At 54.5% G+C, this 23,836-nt stretch overlaps 4 protein-coding genes across 4 annotated transcripts; 3 read left to right on the forward strand and 1 right to left on the reverse strand.

The window, feature by feature from the left end:
• Positions 1 to 103: 103 nt before the first annotated feature.
• On the forward strand, positions 104 to 14,023 carry CSUI_009026 (vrr-nuc domain-containing protein). Its single transcript, XM_068069145.1, has 3 exons — positions 104 to 10,352; positions 10,900 to 12,375; positions 12,671 to 14,023. Exons 1-2 carry the CDS (start codon positions 1,186 to 1,188, stop codon positions 11,795 to 11,797), a joined length of 10,065 nt encoding a protein of 3,354 aa, XP_067918882.1. The 5' UTR covers positions 104 to 1,185; the 3' UTR covers positions 11,798 to 12,375; positions 12,671 to 14,023.
• Positions 5,350 to 5,866, forward strand: CSUI_009027 (uncharacterized protein; the record flags this gene model as incomplete). Its single annotated transcript, XM_068069146.1, has 1 exon — positions 5,350 to 5,866. A coding segment is annotated over one exon (516 nt), but the record flags the coding sequence as incomplete, so codon positions are not given.
• On the reverse strand, positions 13,880 to 20,920 carry CSUI_009028 (28 kda a-kinase anchor; the record flags this gene model as incomplete). Its single annotated transcript, XM_068069147.1, has 16 exons — positions 13,880 to 14,391; positions 14,629 to 14,704; positions 15,046 to 15,220; positions 15,415 to 15,469; positions 16,111 to 16,217; positions 16,639 to 16,740; positions 17,042 to 17,093; positions 17,463 to 17,512; positions 17,910 to 17,981; positions 18,179 to 18,270; positions 18,377 to 18,516; positions 18,750 to 19,045; positions 19,468 to 19,518; positions 19,713 to 20,057; positions 20,321 to 20,374; positions 20,802 to 20,920. 16 exons carry the CDS (start codon positions 20,918 to 20,920, stop codon positions 13,880 to 13,882), a joined length of 2,298 nt encoding a protein of 765 aa, XP_067918884.1.
• Positions 15,195 to 16,322, forward strand: CSUI_009029 (uncharacterized protein; the record flags this gene model as incomplete). Its single annotated transcript, XM_068069148.1, has 2 exons — positions 15,195 to 15,380; positions 16,236 to 16,322. Coding segments are annotated over 2 exons (267 nt in total), but the record flags the coding sequence as incomplete, so codon positions are not given.
• Positions 20,921 to 23,836: the final 2,916 nt, after the last annotated feature.

Genomic DNA, 23,836 nt, shown 5'->3' on the forward strand with positions numbered 1-23,836 from the left:
CACTATGACGCTGAAGCCCCGCTGTCCGTTTGCATGCACATGCTCGCCGGTCATGCAATCTGGGCAGCTAACCTTGTCCTTCACGTCTGGCTGCTCCAGTTCAAACACACCTCATATTACTCGTACTCGTGCCGCGTGGTAGCCGCGTCTTCTTGTCCGGTTGTACTCGGCAACCGCCTTTTTCTGGGGCAACTCCTCCTGCTTGCGACGGGCCATGTCAGTGCAGCGTGCAGGAAGTGTAGACCTCATTGTAGAGGCGCGATGTTCTGAACCTGGCTCCTCCACTTCGGCTCGTGTTGTCTCCGTCAAGAACTCCTCTGTTGGTGGCGGTGGCAAGGGACGCCCGGCAAATCTGCTGTCTTGTGCTCTGCGCAGTTTGTCGTCAACTCCGGCACCCGTCTCCGTTCATCCTGCGTTGCATGGGTTGATTCGTCTTTGTGTGGTCGATGCCATAATGCCGGAGAGGACTCGCAAGTGTGGTGGTTCGCTGCGCCGCTGTCAGGGCGGAGTTCGTGTGAGCGACATTGAGCCTGAGCTGCCACCTCTTCGTCCCTATGGAAACACCCAGCTCCCTATTGCTCCTAATTGAATATTTTGGAACAACAGGAGCGACGAGTCGGCAGGGAGGCGCACATATGATCCGAGGAGATCACCCTAAAGATCTTTTTCGTTTGCAAGGCTTTCTCATGCGAGTGTGGAAAAACTACTGCGGGTGGAGACGTCGGTGCGAACCAGGTTTCTACGCTTCGGAGGCACCTTTGCTTTTTCCGCGCGATGTCCCATCCCGCGACACGACAGGCAGATCGGAGCCGGCCGTATGAGCCGCCTCGTGCCGACGGACAGTTTCTTCGTCTTTCTTGTAAATGCTGGCATTTGCACTGTGCTTCAGCAGTGGAGGTAGGTTGAGTGCCGTGGAGCGGCGTGTGCTTTTCAGTCTATTTCGTTCTCTAGACAGTAAATTTTTGGAGCGTAGATATAAGCCTTCGCTGCATGACACCAGGGGAGTTGCTCACTTTTGGAATCTTCCTGCATGGGGAGATGCTCCCGAGCAGAAGCTGGTTTTGTTGACCCCGCACCAGCCGTCAGGCTATTTTCTCAGGCACTCATTGAGCACAATGGGATTCAGGGCCTCTCAGAGTGTCCTCACTACTAGGAATTCTGTTGTTGTAAAGGCTGCGGGACAGCATGGAGAAGAGTCCTTCTTGCGGGGGTCGCAACCGAGACGGGCGCCCGCAGCCGATCTCCTCCGGGCTCAGCGGGAGCACTAGTTCTCCGAGTGCTGTTGGTCTTCCTGAAGACATTAGTCCGTATGGAGTCACGAGTAGAACGCACACGGCGGAATGTGAAAGCCGCCCGTGTCATCGGCGACGGGGGCTCACGAACCGCTGGCGTTTCGCGGGACAGTCCTCGGTACCATGTTCTGTCCGCACTCCCTGCCAACAGCAGCCTACGTTACTTCAGTTCTTCCGTAGGCGACAGTCTGCAAACCAGCAAACGGAAGCCGAGACTCCTTCCGAGCAGACCAAAACAGGTAGAAGTGCTAGAGTGGGCGGTGAAAACTGTAGTCCGAGGAGAACACTGCGGCAATGCGAAGAGCTGAAAGGAAGCTGTACGAGGTCTCCGGACTTGTTGGGAGTGACGTCTCCATGTGCAGAAGGACTACCAATAAAGGGACGAGAGGCGAGCAAGAATGAGAATTCCGTCGTACTGCCCTTCTCTTTGCAGGAAGAGGAGAAAATGGTTGAGCTCATTATTGTTGGCAGCAGCTCTGATGAAAGTGATGAGCCATCAAGCGGGAATGTAAGCTATCAATTGCCTTCTGTTTTTCAACAGCAACCACAAGAGACGGTGCGCAAGAAATCACTTCGCTGTGCTCCTTTTCCCACTAAGGACGTTGGTGGCAATGAAAGTAGAGACACCTGTCCAATCCCTTCTATATGTGATTTGTCGTCAACGCCGAAGACAACAAGGTCGCCCTCAGTTGCATTGGGGGAACCTACCGGAATTGTGACAATAAGGGAGGTTGAAGCTGAGAAACAGAATCACGTACCCGTGGAGCGACAGCTGAGCATGTTCGCCTGCTGCGGGACTTCAGCGCAGTCTATACACCCTGCCTTCGTGCCAGAAAGCACTTCAGGGACTGACGATCTTTCTTCCGTGATAACAGAGTATGACTTTGCCGTCGAGACCATCTCAAAGACCTCTGCGCTCTCCTCCGGAGCGTATGGTGAAGACCGGAAAAGGAAGAGGACAGGACAGGGGTCTCTGCGTGTCGTAGTTCCCAAGCACCAGCGTCAGGACGGCTTCTCGGAAGAGCCAGACGTCTCCCCAGGCTTTGCAGAGCTGACCGGTTCCTGTAGGGAGGATGTAGAAGGGAAGGTGGCAATTGGGGGACCGTGTAAATTACTTGACGCTGCCCAAGACCCGCCGACTAGTACTCCGTCCACTGGTAGTGCAGTCGTTTCCCTGGATAGTAGGAAACTTCTGCACTCCGCATCTCAGCGACAGGAGCTGGAAAGCTCCCAGGCCTTCCACGGAAATACAGAAAAGGGGGGTGCCCGTCTAGTACATCGTAGCTGCGCGTCTGTCCCGTGGAGGTGGGCATTCCTCGTTCCGGTGTACACCTGTCTCGAAGCAAGCTGCTCGTACAATGCACATTTGTTCTCGCCGACCGAGATGCGATGGCTCCGAGTCCTTGCCCGTGCTGTTGGGCTCCCGTATGTATCGATGGAAAACACCAGTTACTTGTCGCTTCACGTTGTGGACGGCAACAGTGCAGCGTTGTCATTCGAGAAACGCGCGGTACAAGCTCATCATGAACAGCCGGTGTGCGATGAGGAGAAAGAGGTCACGGACACAGTCTCAGGGACGAAGCGGCCTTTGATAGCTTATCCGCGCAATGATGACAGATTCTCTCATCAAGGCTGCCGTGAACTCATTCACTCTATGGAAGGACACAACGACGTCAGCCGGTCTTGTCTCCAGTCTGTCCCACCTGGAAAGCAGCATTTGGACTGCCGTAGACTCCTTTCGTTTCCGGGACTTTTAGTGGAGACTCCCGCAGATAATGTGCAAGGCCGACTGGACACAAGTATTCCATATTCGTGTCGAGACGGGTATCTCGGACACGACAATGACTCGCCTCAGAGTGCTGCGACACCCCATGTCCAGTCTCGTGTGCCTTGCGGGGAAGTGGACAGCAGCAGCAGGGACGCACTTTTCGTGAGTCGCCCGGTCAGCGCAGTGGAGAGGGCGGCAGACACCGTGGAGTGTGTTCTGCCGGTCGAGTCCTGCGTACGAGGGAGGCGCGACGTGGGCCAAGTCATCACTGGTGGTCCGGATGCGAAAAGCAGCAAGAGAATCCTTTTGACCGGAGATGGTGCAACAACAGACCAGCACCTTCTTGAGCTCACGAACTCCTTTCCAAGGTATTCTGCAGACGCGCCGCTCCCGGCTGGTGCTTGCTATTTGCTTTGTCGGCTGTTGGTCTTCCTGGCTCGAAAGGGCAGTTTGAGAGAAGTGGACTTCGGCTTGCGTGAATTTTCTGGCAAAGTCTTGGATAGGAAAGATGTTAGTAGGTCTACACTCCCACAAGGACAGGAGTTCTCAGACGGAAGAGCGCTTTCTTCGGGTGGCGTCAAGAGTAAAGTGGAAAGAGAGAGTGGCTCTCTTTCACCGCCTGATAAGTTTTGGGACATGGGGGTTCACCATGCAGGACAGGTTCGGGACACTGGTTCTCTGTTGCGGCGTGTCACTCCATCTGCGGCACTAGGATGTGAGTCTTGTGCTCGGATGGGCGCTCCCCGGGTCTGGCTGCGTCTACATCCATTCTTGGAACGAAGCAGAAGAGAGGTCACGGACTCCGAGGCAGCTTTAGCGGAGCTCCGGGACCGCGGGCTCATCACACTTTGGAAGTGGGAATATTTTTGTAAGGCAAAGGAGGAAGACTGCGACGCGGAGAGCTCTGAACAAGAGACGCAGACGAAAAAGAGTTCTCATTTATATGGAGGCGGAGCGGACGACATGAGTGGAACAAAGGTAAAAACACAAGAACAGCCCATGTTTCTTCACATTAGGAATGCCAGCGGTGAGCATGCACAGCCAAGTAGTCCAGTGCTCAAGTCTTCCGGTCCGGCGGACGCTCGCGCCTGGGTAGCAGAGCCGCCGACAGTTACGCGAGGTCTTGACATTGACGAAACGCGAAGGCGCGTGCGGGACTTCGCCTGTGACATTGTCGGGGCGTTGCACTGCTTGACTGTGCCTGAACTGCAGAGGGCCGTTTCTGTAGTCGTCGCTTCCATCAGACCATCTCCGCCTGCTTCTCTTCACACTTTTTATTCTACTCTGGGGTCAGTAGTACTGCGGCTTTCTCCATTTTCTACTTCTTGCTTACACTCTCCGTCCCCCGGGTCGCCTCCTGTGCCTGGCGGCACTCCCCGCTTTCTCACTTTGTCTGTCCCCGTGACATCCAGAATTGGACGCTTGTTGCCTGTTGGCTTGCTGCCCTGCACGGGGGGCTGTCCCACGCCGGGTCACTGCGAATCAAAACTCGGTGTTAAGGAAAAGGAGCTCCCGGTTGTATATAGAAAAAAGAGTGATTGCCTCGGCTTTCTTCTAGCTGTCACACAGATTGCCGTGCTTGACTCATGCGGTGAGCTAGAGGGTAGAGACTTTCCCTTGATCTGGTCTCCGCCGTCCCCCGGGGCTGGACGAGGGACGCGTGGCAGCCCGAGACGCATGCAAGAGGCTTCAAAAATGAAAAAGCTGACCCACTTCTTTGGGGTCGCTCCGAGAAGAAGTCCCGGGTCAACTATGAGGGAAGGAGGCCGACAAGAGCAGACCTGTGGAGTTGATTGTGTCAGTGACTCGCCCTCCGCTGGGAAGGAAGCAGCTGTCGTGAAATCGGGGTCACGGGTGTCGGAATTATCTTCGGCTTCTCCTGGTGCCGTCATTTCCCGCCGCCGGTCGGACGGAGAAATTCTCTTGAGGCTCCTCCAAGGGGTAGTGCTATATATCGTCGGAGGTCTTCTCCGTTTGAAGAATGCGGAGTTACTACAAGCCTGGCGCATTGCATATTTCTCTTTCCACGTTATTCACACGACCTCCTCAGCATTCACTTCTCGTCTGTATGCTCCTCCCAGTCAGCATCTCCTGTGGGGCGATACCTCGGTGTTGACAGACGAGGACAGCTGCGATAGTGAAGCCGAAACAACGACACCGAGAAGACTGAGCGAAGATGTCGGACAAACATGCGAGAAGACGAGCAATGCTAAAGATAATTCTGACGAGAGCCGACAAACCGACATTACGTCTGACAGGGAATGCGGGGACGAGATGAAGGTACGGGACGCAAAACTAGATGGAGAGGTACAGGACAGTACGATTGTGAGAGATGGCATCTCTAACCGCGGATGTTCCCGTGTCGTAGACGCTCGACGGAAAGAGGTTGCGAATACGGGGAAGGTGGCGGACAGCATTCAAGAGTGTGGGAGTCCTCATAGTGAGTCGGCGTCAGCAGCCCTCGGCGAGTCTCTCAAACATGAAGAAGGACAGAGCGAAGGTGAGTGCCGCGAGCAACGAGGAAAAAACTGGCTTGATGCCAGGGACTGTGAGGAGAGGTGCGTAGATCACAAGCGTTCCCCTCGCTCTGCTAATGACATCGCGAAGGGTCGTGAACACACCATTTTTCGCGCACCCAAGGATAGTAGAAGACGGCCGGAACGTGTTGGTGAAAAGAGCCGTTCTTCACATAGTGAAGTTGTCTGCAGGCGGCAGAGGAAAGAGAGCTCAATTCTGGCATGTGGTTCAGCGGTGATATCTCCTGCAGTCATGAGATTGACCAATCTCGTGTTACAACAGCTTCACCTCAAGCTACCTCAGCGGGAACGGCAAGTGCTGAATCATGCAGAGAGTCAACGACAGACACTGCTATGCCAGAGAGAAGATTGTCCTGTGCTCCCGACCTCAGTTCCGCACTTCCAACAGACAGGCGGGGAAGATCTCCTTGCATGCAGTGGAGAAGAGGGAAAGGGGGGCCAGAGACGTCTGCATGCACGGGCAAGACAAGAAAACCAAGGTGGCCATTTCGGGACACAGAAGGTCTTCCGAGACGGAGGTAAAGGGGGGTCATCTCTCTTTTCAAAGTGTGGCTCGCGTCGAGAGGTGGAATGGGTGTCTCTATCAGGTGCTCCTGTGTTTCGCTGTGTGTGTTCGATCTGCACCATTCAAAGGGAAAAGGGGTGCGTGTTCCGGTCTCGGAAGGCGTTACTGACGTACGCGTATGCAAAGCTGGAGAAATGGCGATTAGGTGCCCTGCTTTGGAAAGGAGCAGGAGGACGCCGTCTCCCTTCTGTACAGAAGACCTTCCATACTCAGGACGACGAGCCTGTCGAGATGGAGGTGTTGCGTATGGCTGATAAGGCGGCTACGTCTCTGCTAAAGTACGTACAGACGACTGAGGCCTCAGCAGCCTACTATGAGCGTGGGCAAGAGAATACTAGTCACTACCTCTCGCGGCACGCGGTGTGGGAGACAGGGGCACAACAGGTTGGAGAAGAGGCGACGCTGGTGAAGGGGTCGTGGGCGGGTCGGATGACACAGGAGAGAGAGGAGTGTTTTTTCCCCCCTAGTTTGGTGACAGTGAAGAGGGACACAGCCATACGAAAGAAAGTCATAGCGGAAAAGAAAGACCAAGGGAGGACTGCTGAGTGTGAAAAGCACGAGACTCTAGAAAACTGTCTGCGAAGGCGACAAGAGCCAACGGAGAAAGAATTAAGGAGCAAAGTCCCGTTTCGAGAGGCCAGACAGGAGAAGAGGCAAAGCTCAGTGCGCGCCTTCAAACAATGTGAAGACGTTGAGCGCGGGGACGTGGAAGAGATTGCGGAAGGACCGGTGGCGAGAAGGGAACGCTATAGAAGAGAAGAGGAGAAGAAGGGTGAATATCTACAGTTGGGAGAGATTTGTGAGAGGACCAAGGAGTTGAGACACGTACCGGCCGACCGTTGTCCTCCTTCAGACTTCATTCGATTCACTCCACAGTTTGTCTGGAGTGTTTCAATCTCTCATGTTATAGAGCTCCTCGAGCAGAGGAAGCAACACGAAACAGCTGTGAAGCTTCTGAAGCTCCTAATTCGCTTCTATCAGCTTCAACAGCAACTATCACTCGGGGGACAACAGACAAGACATGAAAGGTGTGCCTTCCTCTCTGAAAGAGATATGGAGGGTGGCTGGTACCGAAGGTACCCGAGAGGGACAGAGGAGATCGAAGAAGGCTGCCGGTCTGCCGAGTCAGAGGTTAGAGATGGCTCACTGGAAAGGCAGGGAGTTTGGGACTGTGGACGCAGTGTGGACGGGACACGAGATATGAACGATGTCTGCAATCCCTCTGTTAGGGTACCCTTTATAAACTGCAGGCAGGCCCACGGCGACGTAGCAAATGGAGAGGAGATACAAGGGGAGATGCCGTTAAGGCCAGCTGCGTGCGCTGCCTTTACGAAACGGCTAGGCAAGTGGTACAACCGCCTTATGGTCTTGCTGAAGGTACACTTGAAGCGCCCCGAAGAGGCCCTGGTTGCTGCGGTCGCGTGCCTCCGAGAACCAAGTGGTGCTGTGTCACTGGCGGAGCGCTTGGAAATTTCGCGGAGAGCTACAGGGTTGGCCAGAATGCTTTTCCGTCCTGGCGAGAAGGGGCAAGGCAGAGCAGAGGCAAACAAGAGAAGCGCAGCAGTACCGAGGTCTACGAGATTGGCACGGAGATCAGCAAAAGGAGGAGAGAACGGGGAGACAGCAAGTGAATTGGATGCAGAGGACGTGCTAACCGACACTAGGAGACGGAGGGCTAGTGGCGGAAAAAAGAAACGAAGAGGCGGGCGACAAAAAGGGAGTGACGTGAGAGAAGTGGGAGCAGAGGAAGGAGAGGAGGAAAGCGAAGAAACCCCGGTCAGAGTGTTCTCGTGCTGGAAGGACATTCTTTTGTGCGTGATAGAGAGAAGTACGGGGTCGCTTTCGTGCTGTGGAACACCGCTTTTCCACGAAGATCTGTGTATATATTCGTCCGTGTTCCGTAGGAACGGGGAAGATATCCGGACTGAGATTCTACTGGATAGGGTTAGAAATAGGGAGAACCAAGGAGATAATTCTGTAGCTACCAGGTCGAAAAGGAGAAAGATTAAAAAGGAATCGCCTGTTTTTGATTCGTCGTGCCCTGACGACGACATATGTATCGCTATTCCTCCCTGCTTCGCGTTATTTCCCCAAGATGTACAAAAACACCTTCTTGAAGCAAAAGAATACCAGGAACTGCTTCAGACCAACCTGCCTCATACAGTGGTGTACGCACGACCCCTGGAAGCGGGACAGCAGTCTGGCAAAGCCAGCGTTTTTTTTGGATGGGATGGGAGTTTGGTTGGAGTGGAGGATCTTTGCTTACAGCACTATGCGATGGCAGGAGGATGGCAAGGCATTCATGACGAAGGCAGGATTCTGCGCATGTTATTTCGCATCATGGTCATGTGTCAGGACAGCATCTTTCTGAAGAGTGAAGCAAACGAAGAGCGCAACTTGAAGAAGCAAGAGGACGAGAAGGTGACGTACAATATGGAGGAGGAGAGGAAGAGTAAGACGAGTGGACAAGCTGAATCACCAGACAAGAAGCAAGTGGTCCAGGAAGAAGCCCAGATGACCTCGGCTTCAGGAGTCGTGAACGAAGGAAGAGAACAACTTTTCAGAAGCAGGAAGGTAGATGTGAAGGTTGTGAACGAGGCACCAGTCGCGTTGCAGGGAGCGTTAAACAAGCGGAGTGCCTCGGGACGCCCCGAAGAGGGTGATAAGAGACAAGGGACAAGACGTTCAAAAAGAGGGATAGTCCAACAGACTGGAAGAAACAATCTACCTCTACTTGCTGACGTTCACGAAGCTTTTCTCTACGCTTGTAAGCTTGAAGAAGGAAGTACAAATGCCCGAGTTTTTGCTGCTGAGACGCCTCTCGACGGAAAGAGCGATGCGCTCGGAAGGAAGGAAGAGAGTCAGACTGAACGAACTGCAAACTGCAATAACGTGCTGTTTAGTCATCGGACGATGGGTCTGTCCCTGCCCTGTAGATCAGTTTCTGTTGTCTCTCTTTTGTTCCCCGTTAGCTTGCTCCCTCTTTCTGAACCTTGTCCTTCGTTTCATTCGCCTGGCACTTTCCGAGACCACTGCAGGGACGTGGACCAAATGCCCTCAAGGAGGCGTTCTCTTTGTTTGGAAGAAAAGCGAATCCATCAGCCGAGAAATGAAGGGGGACAAGAAGATGAGGACACGTACACAGAAGTAGCAACAGGAAATGAGGTTATGGTTGGAATGGGACTAGGGCAGGCTGAACCTAGTGAAGGCGAGGCTAGTCTCGCAGCCGGTATCGTCAAACTGGATCGGTGTTCACCATCTCCGTCACCACTCGAACTGGCCGAGGAGGAAGACTGGGCCCCCCAACAGCGGCCGCGCCGTCTATTCCTAGATGCTCTTGGAAAGGCTTCTAGAGACGAGGTGGCTGCAGCTGCGAGACGCGCTGTGTTGAGGCTTTACGGTACCCCTCTTCCGGGCTTGAGCTGGAGAGGTCCGTGGAACACGGGGGAGAGTGAAGTAGGGCTTGGAGAAGACGAGCAAGAAGGAAAGAAAGAAGACGGTACGTGCTTGAGCCCCAAGAAAGACGAGAGACAAGGAGAGGTGAGGGCAGGTGACCACGAGAGAGGAATAACAGAGGAAGAAGATACAGCAGACACAGGTGGCAAAACGACAGGTGTTTCTGAAGGCCACCAGGAGGAAGCGCGACTGTCTGGGCATTTGCTTGGTTTTGATGGCGTGCAAAACGACAATCGTGGTGGCGCGCAACGGCAAGAGGAGAAGGAAACGGGTGCGTCTGAGAGAGAGGCGTTTTGGCGACGGAGAACTGCGGGAGGGACTGCCACCTGTCCTCGATCCTCGGCCGTGTCTGGAGCCGTCGGAAAGGGTACTCAAGCCTTCCAACACTCCATACAGTTCAAGAGAGAGAGAATGAGAGAAGCGTGTGCGAGGTTCTTCGGAAAGATCGCTTACGGTATGGGAGGGCAAGGACTGAGTGATGCTTTTCGCTTGCTCTCTCAAGATTTCGCGTACTGGGCAGGAGGTCTGCCAGATCTGCTGCTCTGGCGTGACGTGCCGAGACGCGTTGAGGAAGGGACGAGGAGTGATGGATATGAAGGAAGCACCAGCGTTAGTGATGCGAGAGAGCACACGGAAGCAGGGTGTGGCGGAAGACGTGAAGAAGTACCATGGTCCGCCGAGGTCCGCTTCGTAGAGGTGAAAGGACCTCGGGATCGCCTTTCAGAGAAGCAACGGTAGGCGTGTAAGGGACTTTGCGTGCGGGCTCTATGAGGAGGCCCGAGTTATGTGTACACAGTCATTCTTGTATCTCGTTCTCGTCCGTGGAGATCCGTGTTTCTTCGCATGTGCCTGAAAATAGCGTAGATGCAGGTGCCTGGCTCTGTCCACTACATACTACTGCAGACAGCTATCTTGATTTTGTCGCAACCGGAGAATTCATGGTCGGACAGCTCCGTCTATTCGAGTCACCCGTCCATCATCACAAAGGGCTGTGGGCTTTGAATCTTCTCCGCACTGACATCTACTTTTAGTGCGTGTCCACAGTGATATACAGCTGTCTCACATGTACTGACCGATGTGTCCAACCAGTCGTCCGAGTCGGTACAAGAGCTGCCAGATCAGATGGAGTAGCTCCGTACACCGGCGGCTTTAAGAACGAAGGCTTTTTCCCCCTGCTGCAGTGAGGCTACGTCGACCGGTTCCTCGTGGCAGGGATACCGACTCGGCGACGCGCCCTCCTCGGAGTAGTCCTCGTGTGTTGTTTTGTACTCTGCACTTCAGATGCTGGCTTGCGTACTTTTTGAAAACCCAAATCGCATGCGAGGTGTGCAAAGTCCTTCCCCCATCCGTCCTCTCCAGCGGCCTTCCGGGTTCCTCAGCTTCACATTTTGACAATAGTCCTGTTCGCCCCCTTTTCGTCTCTCCGGCAGGAGGGACTTCTTGCGCTTTCGCGGACAGTGGGTTACCATCGGCGTCGGCAAGCCAAGTGAGTGACGCAGAGAAGAGAGGAGAGTGTGAGGTGGTGACTGAGAGAAGCAGATCACTCGGGGAACGACAGGTCTGCATTGGTGCCTTAGCGGGGAGGAATCCAATAGATGGGCTGGACTGTCCCGTGGTGAGCAGTACGGACAGTGCGACAGCCTTGCGCGAAGTGACGTCAGTTCCGCGTATCGAAATCGAAGATTTTGTGTTGATAACAGATTCTGAGTCGCTACCTGAAGACCGAGTGACAACGCAGAATACCTCCCCCCGGGTATGCCAAATGGAAGGCTGGGATGAGGAGCCTAGTGGCAGCGACGTTATTGATGACAGTGCGGTGGTCACGACAAAGGGGAGAAACTTCAGCGAGGAGCATGAGGAGAGCAGAGAGGCAGGACACGGCCTTCGGAAAGGGAGTCTCCCGGGGTGGAGTCGAGACGAAAGATTGTCCCAGAGGAAAGCCGGTGAAGATAGCCAAGAAGGAGGGAGGGCTAGGACAGACCGACGCCTGAGTCAGCAGGAGAATGGTTTGTCTTCTACCGACAACGGCAGCTCCAAAGGGAAACCACGGAGACGACAGGGACGTGCGCAGTTAGCTCGAAGTATGAGAGTTAAGGGTGAATGGGAAGAGCACGGCGCAGAGAAAGTTGCGGCACTCTGTAGAAGTGCGTGGAGTCGCCGGCAACCGAGAAGACGATAGCTTTCGCTCGTTTGTTTTCGCAACGCTCAGAACGTTTGGAATACTAGGCTCAGCGAAACGGAGAGTTATCCTGCTGTACGGCGCCGGTCAACTTGTACCGAAAGAAAGTGCTTCAGATCACTGACGCGAAGTAAAGGCTTGCTTGTATCAACACGGATGACTGTGTGCTTTTCAAAGTTTTCAACTGTTCTTCAGTGGAACAGGTGTTTGTTGTCGCAGCACGAAGTTCTTCCGACAATGGCAGTGCATCTACTTCAAGTATTATCAAAGGGTAGAGGAAGGAGGATACCTGGTGCCGTATAGAACGTTTTTCCTCTCTCGGAACGACCTGTCAGGCCAAGCTTGCTCGCTTGGCATTCCTGCGACGGGAACTTTGGGAGCACAAGGTACGGGCTGGACCGGCAGCGACTATAGAGGCGCGGCTCGCGCTGTCCGCAGTGTGAAGTTTCCAAGGCTATTTTTGCAACGCTAGGACCCATAGGGGACTGATACCTGAACCAACGAGGCCGTCTGGATCAAATGGCCTGGAAGAAGCAGCAGCGACTTTCGCAAGCAGACTCTTCCTTCAATAGCCGCAAGTAAGCCTTATGAGGACACGGTGCCTACCATACCTCGGGCCCGAGTAAGCTGTTTGCAGGTTACAGGTTCTGGTGGCACGGGAACTTTTTGACGACCATTCTGACTTCTAGTCGCGGGGACGCGCCGGTAGGTACGGGTTCCATCTTCCGCCCACAGACAGACGTGCACAGTGTTTAGAGAAGCCCCGGCCTCCACAGACGACAGGACAGCTGTCGAGTGCACGCCGCTGTCTCTTGGTCTGAGTACGACGCTGAACCTTCTTCACATACCAGATTCACATGTGTTGATCCACAGGATTTCGGTGCTTCCTTCGGGAGCGAAGGTGTATGCGGTGTCTTGAATCGATCGGAAGCTGCAGGCCGCTGCTCTGGCCCCGCCCTGCGACAGGCCTTTTCAGAAATGGCGACCAACACTGCGAGAGTGGGGGAGGTCATTCAATGCAACACCTGCGACCTTTCAAGGTTTATGCGACGAGTGAAGAGACTTCCGGGCGGGTTCGCTAAGCATCGCATGCTGAGTAAATCGACTGTTCGTAGTTTCTGAGCAGTGGCTTCCTCTAAGCACGGTGCCAAGGTTTGACCTGCTCTGCCTCCTGCGGCACAAGCCACGGTCAAACAGCAGGCAGAGGCACAGTACAGACAAAACTGCGTTCATATCGCTTGCGTACAGAAGTTCTGTAGCCCAGACACACTTGCAGCCAGCGGAGGACCCGACACCTCAAAACAGGCGTTTCTTAAAGGGAGAACAAACCTGTAGGTTACGAAGGTTACTATTTCACTCGCCCGGGATAACACATCGGCGCTCTCCGGAGTCATCGGGATAGCCTCCCGATGATTTTACAGGGGCAAGCGAAGCAGAGTGCTGGCGAACCTTTTTCCTCACCTACAGCACGGGGACGCTGCTAGCACTACTGCCGGTTCCAGGGCGTGCAACGCTGCTTGAGTCGCTAGGAGACCTTCTGTCTACCATGTTGTCAGTCTCCATTTCTTCATTCTCGTTTTCTCGCTGACCGAAAAGAGTAAATATCAGACACTCCGGGGCTTCTGAATTTCGGCGTTGAGACTGGGTTTTACAGACGCGTCTTGTGCACCGCTGCGTAATGTCCTGACATCCGAGACAACCGCTTTGTCTGGTACTTCAAAGGCGTCCGACCCGGTCTTGCGCAAGACCGGTGTAACTTCTCAACTGTGATCTACTGGAAGCGTGGTGTTCCATGAAAAGAGTACCTGTGTTAAACTGCCATTTGTGAGTGAGTCTCCGCGATTATGGATTAGACGGTAGAAAACTGGTGACTTCCTGCAAGGTCGTTTGACAAGCCACAGCGGCACAATCCAGAAACAGTTGGGTAACAGACAACCACGCTGCCACGTCTCGGAGAATCCGGAGTCTCATGAAAGCGACTCGGGGACGTCAGAGGCAATCGGGCATGTTTTTGCTACTGGTAAACAAAGGAAAGGCGGCCACAGACAGAGCACGCAGGCTGGAAGCTGTCAGGAGATGCCCTCACCTGATCTCGAAAACAATTGGAATCCACGTCCTTATATGGTCCTGGTAAGAGACTTCCTGCTGATGCTCGTCGATCTCAACCTCCGCAAGGATGCCTGTGATCTCCTCCGCAGAGAGCCGACAGCTCGCCACCACGTCAGCATATCTTCTTTCTGCCGCAGCAGCTGCAGATCCAGCCGGCCCCGTCGCAGAGACGGAAGAGTTACCGGGGCCAGTCTTGCCATTTGGTTCGACTCCATTGTTACCGTTTCCAGGACCAGGAGAAGCTAGTGGACGTCTGCCCGCTGAAGTGCCCCCTCCTTTCGGAGAGCCCTGGTGGTTAGACGTCCCAGTAGGGCTACTGGGCGGAAGAGACCCCCCGACCCCGCCCCCTCGCGATGGGTGCTGCTGGGACGGTGCTTGCTGCAGCTGGTTGGGCGAACTGCGTGAGTTTTGTCCGAGATTACTCGACCCGAGCGAGGCAGTCCAGTAGCGCATCGTCGAGATGAACGTCTGGATGGATATCATCCCTGTCGGCGGGAGACACCGGTGGGTAGACGCAGGACAAACAATGTTGGCCGTGGTCCTCAGTTCTGACATATATCCAACTAGCGATTTTCGACTCGAACACCAGCATTTGACAATGCGCAGCGAGATCACAGACTAGGGCAAGCAACCGGTACCTCAGTCCGTCTTTGTTGCGGTGCGCCCAAATAAACGTAATCCAGTAAGCGGTGCTGCCAGCAAGCACGCCTCGAAGAACTCACCTCTGCGCTTATCGTCGATGACAGTGAACAGATGAATTAGGGTCTTTTCGACCGTTTCTTTGTCCGGAAGTTCCCCCTGCAGACCGATTGCAGCGTGCAGTATTTTATTCACACGGAGCAACCGGTAGTCGAGAAGCCCCTGGTCACCAGATTCCGAGATACTCTCGACTGCTGACAGCGATGTTTAGTGTCTTTGTGTGCAGTTGTTTCGGGGCGCTGGCCTTTGCGATAGAATCCCCTCGTAGGAGTGTAGGATTCATCAAGGGGACCAAAGAAATACTATTTACTGCCTGTGACCATCCGAGGTGGCGGGCGTCACTTTCTGGCGAGGAGCGACGGTCCACTGGTCGGTTTGAGGATCCCTAGAAATGCATGTGCACATACTTACCCGCAGACTGACTGTCCTTCAGGACCCACCTGTTCGGAATCTTCGCTGCTGTCTATCTTTTGGGCATCCACCTCTTTAGTGCTCTGCTTTCTGCGGCCCTTGCCGCCAGTAAGTCCCTGCAGTTCTTCAATCTCGGCGCGGGCTGCGGCATCCGCTGCCTCTCTAGCGATGCACTCAGCTGAAACAGGGAGACGAGCCGCAGTGCTGTAACATCGTCCTACTAGTCTCACACGCTACTGCATCTGCAGAAAGCTTTGGTCCGGGTGCGCGCGGCATTGTCCAGCGGGTCGTCACCAGCAAGTGTTCGGTTACCGCCGTGGTTGCAACAGACTATGCCTCGGGAACAGGCGTGAGATCACAAATTGTAAGCCACGGCAAACCGTCTGTGCGGCCCGCACCTCTTTCCATAAAACGAGTGCAGTCGAACAGCTGTGGCACGACCGTGCAGACGACCTGAACCAAGCAAGACAACCCACGAGAAGGCAAGCAAACTGGTGCGCGCCCCCCTGATGGTACTCTGCGGGTTCACCGTCTCTGGGAGAGCTGTGCTCCCATATGCAGTTGTCCCCCGCATTTTCCTGATCTCAGCAGCTCACATCCTTGAAATGGGAACAGTGGACGAGTCCGTAACGATCAAATGTCAGCATGCATAGAAGCGCCTGCAGAAAGCCAGCGTCCAGAAAAGGAATAGAGCTCCTTGAAGTGGCTCAAAGCCTTGTTGTGTTCTACACTTGCCCACCCATGTGGTGACTTCGTGCCAGTTATGCTCCAGCTCTGCCTCTTGCAGCGTGTCCCAACTGTAGAGCTGGATGCCGTGATAGGATGCCCCGGCCTAAGTTATCGTGACGGGCTCAAGCACTCATCCCACTTCGGTTGAGGGCAACAAAGAGGCTAGCAGGCTTGACCTTACGTGAATCTGCATCCTTGAGAGACACAGCTGGGTCCCACTGAGGATTTCACGGAGAACCCAGAGTGGGAGAAAGGAGGCCTCATTACAGCCCAACTGCGGAGACAGACGCCAGTCAGAAGGGCAGCACAGCAGTTCAGACCCATTCAGGGTTTGTTGCTCAACAGAAAGCTCCGCGTCCCGTAACGGGGCGTTCTTTCAGTTGCAACATACACCTTGTTCAGTGCGGCAACGAGTTCTTCATTTAGCGCCTGGTTGTCGACTTCTAGAACAGCGTGGTTGATGCTCTCTCTTCTGCGTGCATGAGAACAGGAGATCACACCGAAGCACTTGATGTTCATTCCATGGTGCTCACGTACTCATCGAGCAAATTCCTACGCGACGGCGTTGTAGTGAAGTACCGGCAGCAAGCAGCCACTCAAGTCTTCATTCAAGTAGATTGCTGGGGTTACTGTCTCGACTCCGAGTTACTGGCTACGCGACACGATCCACAGGTTCCCTCGAGCGATCCTGCCCAACAAGCACCTTATGTTCCTGTATTCCGCCTTTCGCGGACCCAGCTGGCGCATCTGTGCCCGCGGTCAAAGGAGCCTGGCCTGAAGTAGGCCAGTTGAGGAGCTTGGCCAGCGGGTAACTCCATCCACCTGTTGTCGACAGTAAAGAGGCCCAAGTAATGGCCGCACAGTGTCCTAACCGGGGAGCGTTAGGGGCCTACCTGAGAATTCTTAGCATTGTCGGGAAAGTGTAGAAATCAACGCAGCCGCTTTCGTCTGTTGGTGCTATCTGCATCAATAGTGTTATTTCCCGTGCAGAGAACCTGACAGCGCAGGAGCACTCGCACCAGAATGTAATGAGACAGAATCGGGAGTCGTTTTCATCAGACCACATTGTTGGCCTGACGCTCTCAGTAGTTCCGACGATTCCGCTGGTTGGGTACCCAGCGAGGCCGTTGCGTGAGGGCTCGTCGGTCAGCGACACTGATCCGAACGTGCCACCATCCGTAGAAAGGCTGCGGCCGGTGCCCATGAGTGCGTCAGAGCGTACCAAGGGGCACAGCTGAACGGACCACCGTTGGGTGTCCTCAGTTTGCTGGAGCAACAGACGCGCCACTCGCTCACCTTTCGGGCCGGCTCTGCAGGCACTCTAAGAAGGTTCCTCGCGAAAGTTTTCCTGCCACACACCACAACACCGTGCATAGTATCCTTGCGTCGCCACCCGTCTCCTCGAGTTCAACAGCTCGATGTTGGAGACCGGTGGCAGCGCGCGATCGTTTGCTTCTTGAAGCCTGACGATTCAATCTTGACACCCCACATCCAGGACTCTTCGACACTCAGCGCTGCCACCAAAACGTATGCAGGAAGATAAGTGGCGCTGCACTGCTGACGATTGAACGTCCCTTTATCAGTTCACTCTCGGACAGTTTTTTAAGATAGGAATCGGGTTCGCAGAAAACGGGATTCACCAACACACAGGACGACGGCTGCGTCTGCTCCTTCCAACTGGCCTCCCACGACACGTAATTGCACCTTGGTGTCTTACCGGATGTAGCAGCAGACGCGTCCGCGGACTCAAATATCTCCCGCATTACACTGTACCGCATGAGACGCACATGCTCAACGGAGTGCAGGGTTACATCTGGAGTGCGGTTCAGGTGTACGACATCTGTTCGACAACACCGGGAACGAGGAGCTGTTTGTCACAGAGGGGAGAATGTACATCCGAGAAACATCGAAGTGCTCGGTACGTTCTGGCTTTCTAGCCCGGGTGTTACGCATGGCGAAAGCCGGCAACGGGTGCCCCGAAGTAACACACGCAAGTAAGACGACTCTATTGTCTGCATTAAGTGTNNTTAAAAAATATGAATATGATCTGCCACCATGTTACGGTACGTTCCCTCTTATCCGCTCCTTTGGGCGTCAATTCTGCCTCTCTGCTTCTTTTCTGGGACCACCGGGGGGCGCCGGGGGGCGCCTCTTTGAAACTAACCGCCACGTTTCTTCCATCTCGTCTTTGTACGAAAGCTGCACCGCCTCGTCAGTCACATGACAAGGGTTTGCCCTGCGTTCCCATCAGACGCACATACTACTTAGCTCGGCGAATGAGTCTGAAGTGATGCCACAGCAGTGACTTGTTTCCGGGGCTGAGCTGACTAGCAGCATACGACACTATTGTTTTGTTGCGTGTGAATTGGAGTGCGTCAAGTCGTCGTGTATGTAGGGTCCTCAATGTGTCGCACAGCAACCTCAATTGATTACCTGCTTGTCGCCTTGCGCCTTTCCCTCAGAATCCGGATGATGTTGGGAGCTTGCTGGGAGCAGCGACAAACAGGGAATTCCGATGAAGACATCTCTTGAGAAACGGCAAAGCCGCTAGGACCAAGGAAGTCGTCTGGGTGAGTGTGACTGTGTACTGTGGCACTGCAGCCCTCCAAGTCCTTCAGCCGAGCCTCTTACCTCGACGAATTCCCTGTAGTTGATGTAGCCCTGACGATCTTCGTGCGCGGCAGAGGCGAGAAGAAGCAAGAGGTCCCATCGCTGAAGCCCCAGCGGCGATGCCAGCAACAAGTCAGCAATCGCTTTATGAGGCAGCTTTCCTGAATTGACCATTGAGAGATGCAAGTGCTAAGAGAGACAGTCAATGAAAGAAGACTCAACACCTCGCTGTGGCACGGAAGGATGCACGACGGCAGCTCCGCGCCGAACGAGCTGACGACTGGGAGAAACGCTTCTCTGAGTGATAGGGTTTGCCCGACCTCAACTGGGAGCGTTTCTTCCGAATAACAGTCACCTAGCGACCTCCTGACGGCATGCGACCCCGCAGCCTTACCTTCTCTTTCCTCGTCGGCCGCGTAGAAAACCTTCTGCAGGATCTGTTCTAGTGGAAGTTCTTCTTGAGGCGTTTCGAATAGCATTCGGGGAGTGAGCAGGTCTTTCTCGCCGAAGCGCGATTCCCTCTCGGCCTCCCGGGCCGCTTCTGCCGCGGCTGCGGCCAGGGCTTCGCGTCGCGCTGCAGCACGGGCTTCGAAGTCCGCCTGCTGCTCCTCTTGGAGACATGCCATTTTCTGCTCTTGGATAAGATCGCTGACGCCCGTCGGCGCAGCACTCATGCGACTAACTTCAAACCTGTGGGTCGGAGACAACAACTCCGGTATTCCTGCTAAGCTTCACTCGTTGTGGCCTTTGTAATGCAACGCCAGAAAGAGTAACGCTCTTCCCTGTGTCGGTTGCGGATTCGTGGCTTGGCCAGCGGCGGATCCGATTAGCCCTAATATCTTCAAGGAAAATGCGTTAGGAGGTGCCTTCTTCCAAGAAAAAAACCGAGTGATAGCAACGCGGCCTCAATCCGGCAAGCTGTATCCCTAGCAGGCGGAGTGATCCGGACAGATTCACCTCCTTAGTGAGCGTGACTGCAGTAGCTGCAAATGTATCTCCCGATATCCTTACGTAAGAACAAGTCCTGCTTCATTCCACGCCTCCGGCCGCGTGCCTTGCGTGTGAGCGGGCTCCCTCGGGGTGGGTGCCCCGGCATTTCGCCTCAGGCTTACGCTGTCCTTAGGTTGTGCTGACGCCGAAGCTCAAGCTTATCTCGTATGATCCTGTAAAACAGCAAAAGTGCAGAAACATAGAGGTCGGTCACGTGGGGTCCACACCTGTTCCGCGCATAGCGCTGGTATAAGGAAAGCCTGGGGAAAACCACATGTATGCAGTTTCTCACAGAAGCCCAGGCCGCATCTCTGGGGACCTCCAGTTCCGACAGCCAAAGCGTTGCACAAGGCTTCAACCTTCTCACAAAGTGCGTAGCTCAGGACGGCCTTCCGCGGCAGCACTTGAGACCTTCACATAAGGAGCTTGCCTGTCGATCCATCCTTCGAATTTGCCAGGAGCGAGCGTGCGCTCCAGTGTATGCTTGAGGTTTTGGCTTTCGAACCAGAATACAAGGCCAGGAGTCTGTTCCGACTTAGTGGAAGACACGGAGGATCTGCCAGCGGTTGAGAGGAGTTCAGGGCCTTCTCTGCCTGTCAGCTGGCTCGCATGTAACTGCTGTAGAAAACAGGGTTTCAACTGGAAATGTACGTGCGCCTCCGCCTCCGGGACCGGCTTCGCCGGTGTCGGGTTGCTGAAAGTTACTTCGTACCTGTTTCAGACGGTATTCGGCATCCCCCGGGAGGAGTGGTTTCTGTGCCTGCGAAGTATCGTCTGATCTGCCTGTACGGCTCTTGGTGTGAACTGACAGCGGCAGGGTCACTGCCGGCGAAGAGAGAAAGTGGCACGCGAGGCTGTTTCGGAGAGACTCTCATGAAACTGAAACGCAAATTGACCCACTTGTCGCGTCTGCCTCGGCTCAACAGCACGGTGGCATGCTCCGACGCTGCCGCGCCGAGCACTTGTCAGGCTTACTCAAAAGCATCCTCTACTGGATTTCGCTCGACAAACTGAACCGTGAACTCGTATCTGTTCGCAAAACGCAGTTCACTCTCACTCTCGCTACAGCTCAGACGGCCCAACTGACCGGTGGTGGAGGCGTCGCCTGCTTTGTGAAGTAGCATTGTCTCTTAAGTGTGGACGAGAGCTCCCGAAATATAGGTATCGTTTGGAAAAAAGTCTACGGGACGGGAAATGACGTGAACCTGCAAAAGGCCCTACTCCCATGGGACGTTCTCATCTGGTCATAGTAACGTTGGTCTTCTGCTGAACTTCTATACTATGTGATACGTGGAACCTGCCTGAAGAAGTGCTTCGCCGAACCAGCAGACGCCGAGCGGAATGATAGGAGCAGACTCCGGCGTCGGGGACATCGCACGGCTAAGGTACATGTCTTCATTTTGCTGCGGACGGCCCTGCCTCTTAGCGGACGCTTCCGATGTTCGGTTTCACCTACTTTTTACTGCAGTTCTGGACAAGCTGTACAAGATAAGTTCGGCCGATCTGGGCGAGGCTGTCTGACGACGCCAACAAAGAGAGACGGGGAATACTCGGGACTGTCTTGGAGGCTTCCATCGTGTGTGGGCATAGGGCGACAGTACGTGAAGGGGAGTGGAGAAAGGGAAAAGAACGCTTGGACCGCGTAGCGGCTAGCACAGAAGGTAAAAAGCACCTCGGGGACAGAGCGGCAAGCAAACCCTTGACTCCAAAAGCGGATGTAGGGATTCTTCGGGCCAGCCCGCAGTTGCGAAAAGCCAATCCCGCATGCGAGCACACGCCCCCACTACCGCGGCAAAAGTGTGCGCCAGTTGCGGTTGCCTGTTGCTGCATTGAGTGCTTATATCGAGTGCGGGGTGAGCAGTACCGCCCTGCACTGTTCTCTACTCGTCGCCAGCGGGTTGCAAGACAGAGGAACCAGGAATGTTTCAGCCGGCCGTCGTCCGGGTTTGTTGACTCTTGTTCGCGTAAGCCGCCAGTGTAACGTCGTCGCTGCGACTCTGCACCGCCGCCCTGTATGCCGAGCCGTGAGTGCCGCACGGCCTACTGAGTGCCCTGTCGTGAGCGACCGCCGGTGAGCCGACTACGGCGCGTCTCGGTCCGTAACAGAAAACGTGTCGTGCCTTTCATGAACAGACTGGATCGACTTCACTTGAGTTCTTGCGGCAACCTTTACAGCCGGACGCTGGAGGGTTGGGACGCGCCCGGCAATGTCGTCCGGTGCACCGAGGTGCAAGAACTTTCCGGAGTGGTTGCCGTCTTTTGGGATCCTGATGTTAAGCAGCGGGTAACTCGGGAACTCAAAAATCGCGAGTTGGGACAGGGGGGTACGCGTGAAATCGGGAGGGGCCTCTTGCGTGTAGCAAGAGGCCGTCCCAAGCAAGCGAGGACGCGCTCCGTTGTCTCTCTTCCACGTGGTTGGGTGTCGTTCTGTCCTGACTGCGAAGAGCAGCTAGCTGGTTGGTGAGTGGTAGGCAAAGCAGTCAGTCCACCCGGAAGTCCGCAGGGCTGCCTCTGAACACTTTCTGTCAAAAACCTCGCCCCGAGGACAGGCCTTTATTGGCGGATCCTACGAGGTCCGGAAGTTGCTTCACGAGCGACGGGTGCAGTTCCGGCCCGGCACGGGAGCAGTCTCAACAGTCTGCGGATCGTCATGTTATGCGGCGGCACGCAGTTCCGCAGGCGGAAACAGTAAAGAACAGCCTTACCTTCAATTAAACCACCGAGTGGCGTTAAACTAGTTGCGGAAAAGTAGGGTCGGCTCCCAGGGGAGCCCGAGCCGGGCCTCATCACCTTCTGCCGAGGGCAGCCTTGTCGGGCTGCAAGGACCTTCATACGTTCCGTAGCTTCTGTCGCTGGAGGAAAGAGAAGTAACACCTCGCCAGCCCCCATGTAAACTGCCGTTCTCCGTGGATCTCTTGCGCGTACTCGAAGCAGTAGGTCCTGACAAAGAAACACTGTGTGCCGCAAACAGATGGAGTGGGACGCCCGCTTCCTGGTGTCGGGCCAACTTGATGCAGCAGTCTTGCTGTTCCAGTCGGCTCGAAAAGAGAGAATAGTTGCACGTTCGTTTTGAAGCGGTTGTTCGAGACTGGATATATCCGGCTTACGTACCTGCACAGTCTCAAACAATCCTGACCTTTTACCTGTTCCTCGCCTTAGTGCCCACGTTGCTTGGGTTACTACCGGTGATCCTCCGCTTTGTAGCATGTGACGAAGATCCTTCAGGACGATGCAGCCGTAGACTTCGGAAGTCCGCCGCGCTGGTTGTCAGGTGTGCTTGTGCTTCGCAGAGATATCCGAATATAGCTAACAATCGAGTAATCCTACAGATAAACAACAGGAAAGATGCGGAGGGGCAGCGTCGCTTAGTCTTACTCTGAAGAGGATTGCTCATGGATCGCGAATACGTAGTATACGGACGCACGCAGTACATAAAGATGACTGCATCTATGTAACACGAGAAAGAGGTTTTGTGGTGTATGACTGAGTAGAGTGTATGACCGTCGATCAACGCTGACGTCGGTACACACAAAGAAAACACCGGGCGAGCTTCAAGAGTGAAAAGCTCTTTTCTGTGTTTCGAATCTGGGGTCTCTCTTTTCATGCACAGGCAGCACATCCTCGTCCCCAATGCCGAGTGTGGGAACATCGGAGAAACAGGGAGGCTTCAAGAAGCGGGTATGCGGTTTCATGTGGTTCTCCCAGTAGCGACGATAGACTGAACTGGCGCTACTGGGGAGAACCACACGAACCCGCATACCCGCTTCTTGAAGCATTCCTGTTTCTCCGATGTTCCCACGCTCAGCATTCGGGACGAGGATACGCTGTCTGTGCATGAAAAGAGAGACCCCAGATTCGAAACACAGAAAAGAGCTTTTCACTCTTCAGTCTCGCCCGGTGTTTTCTTTTTGAAAAGAGTTTCAAGCTATTCTTCTTTGCTTTTGTGGCAAGATGTTGCACTCGGATAGCTCAGTAAGAAAGCGAGGGAACACGGCTAACAAGACGGCAGCAGCAAGAGTAATTCTGGCGCGCAGTCTCGGGCGGCGTAATTAGCGGTCACGACGTAGTCAGTTCCGCCTCCTACGAAAGCAAGGCCGGAATCCGCTGTGTGCGCCCGATGAATCGGGACCGCTGTGGGTCAGGTGGCGTCACCCAAGATGGCATGCCGGCCTAAACGTCACCCTCCTGAATACAAGGAAGGCAGGCAGAAAGGCTTGCAGGTTTTCTTTTATCTCCTTGGTGAAATACGCTGTCAAAGCGTGGAGACCTGTGGCACCGGTGAGAAATTGGTAGAGACCAACTTTCGGCGTGCAAAAGACCGAGGCCGCCGCAAGCAACCGTTCCACGCTGTCTCCCTCGAGTTTGGCTCCAAAAGAGGGGCCGGAGAAGTGCGGAACATTCCTTTGAACTAAGAGAGGCGAACTAAGATGCGAGAGGAAGAGTGTCGTGAGCTTGAGGTCGGCCTTGTACGATGAGAGGGTGTTCTCTGCC

This window comes from Cystoisospora suis (assembly GCF_002600585.1).
Source record: "Cystoisospora suis strain Wien I chromosome Unknown contig_5243, whole genome shotgun sequence".
Classification (NCBI taxonomy): Eukaryota; Apicomplexa; class Conoidasida; order Eucoccidiorida; family Sarcocystidae; genus Cystoisospora; species Cystoisospora suis.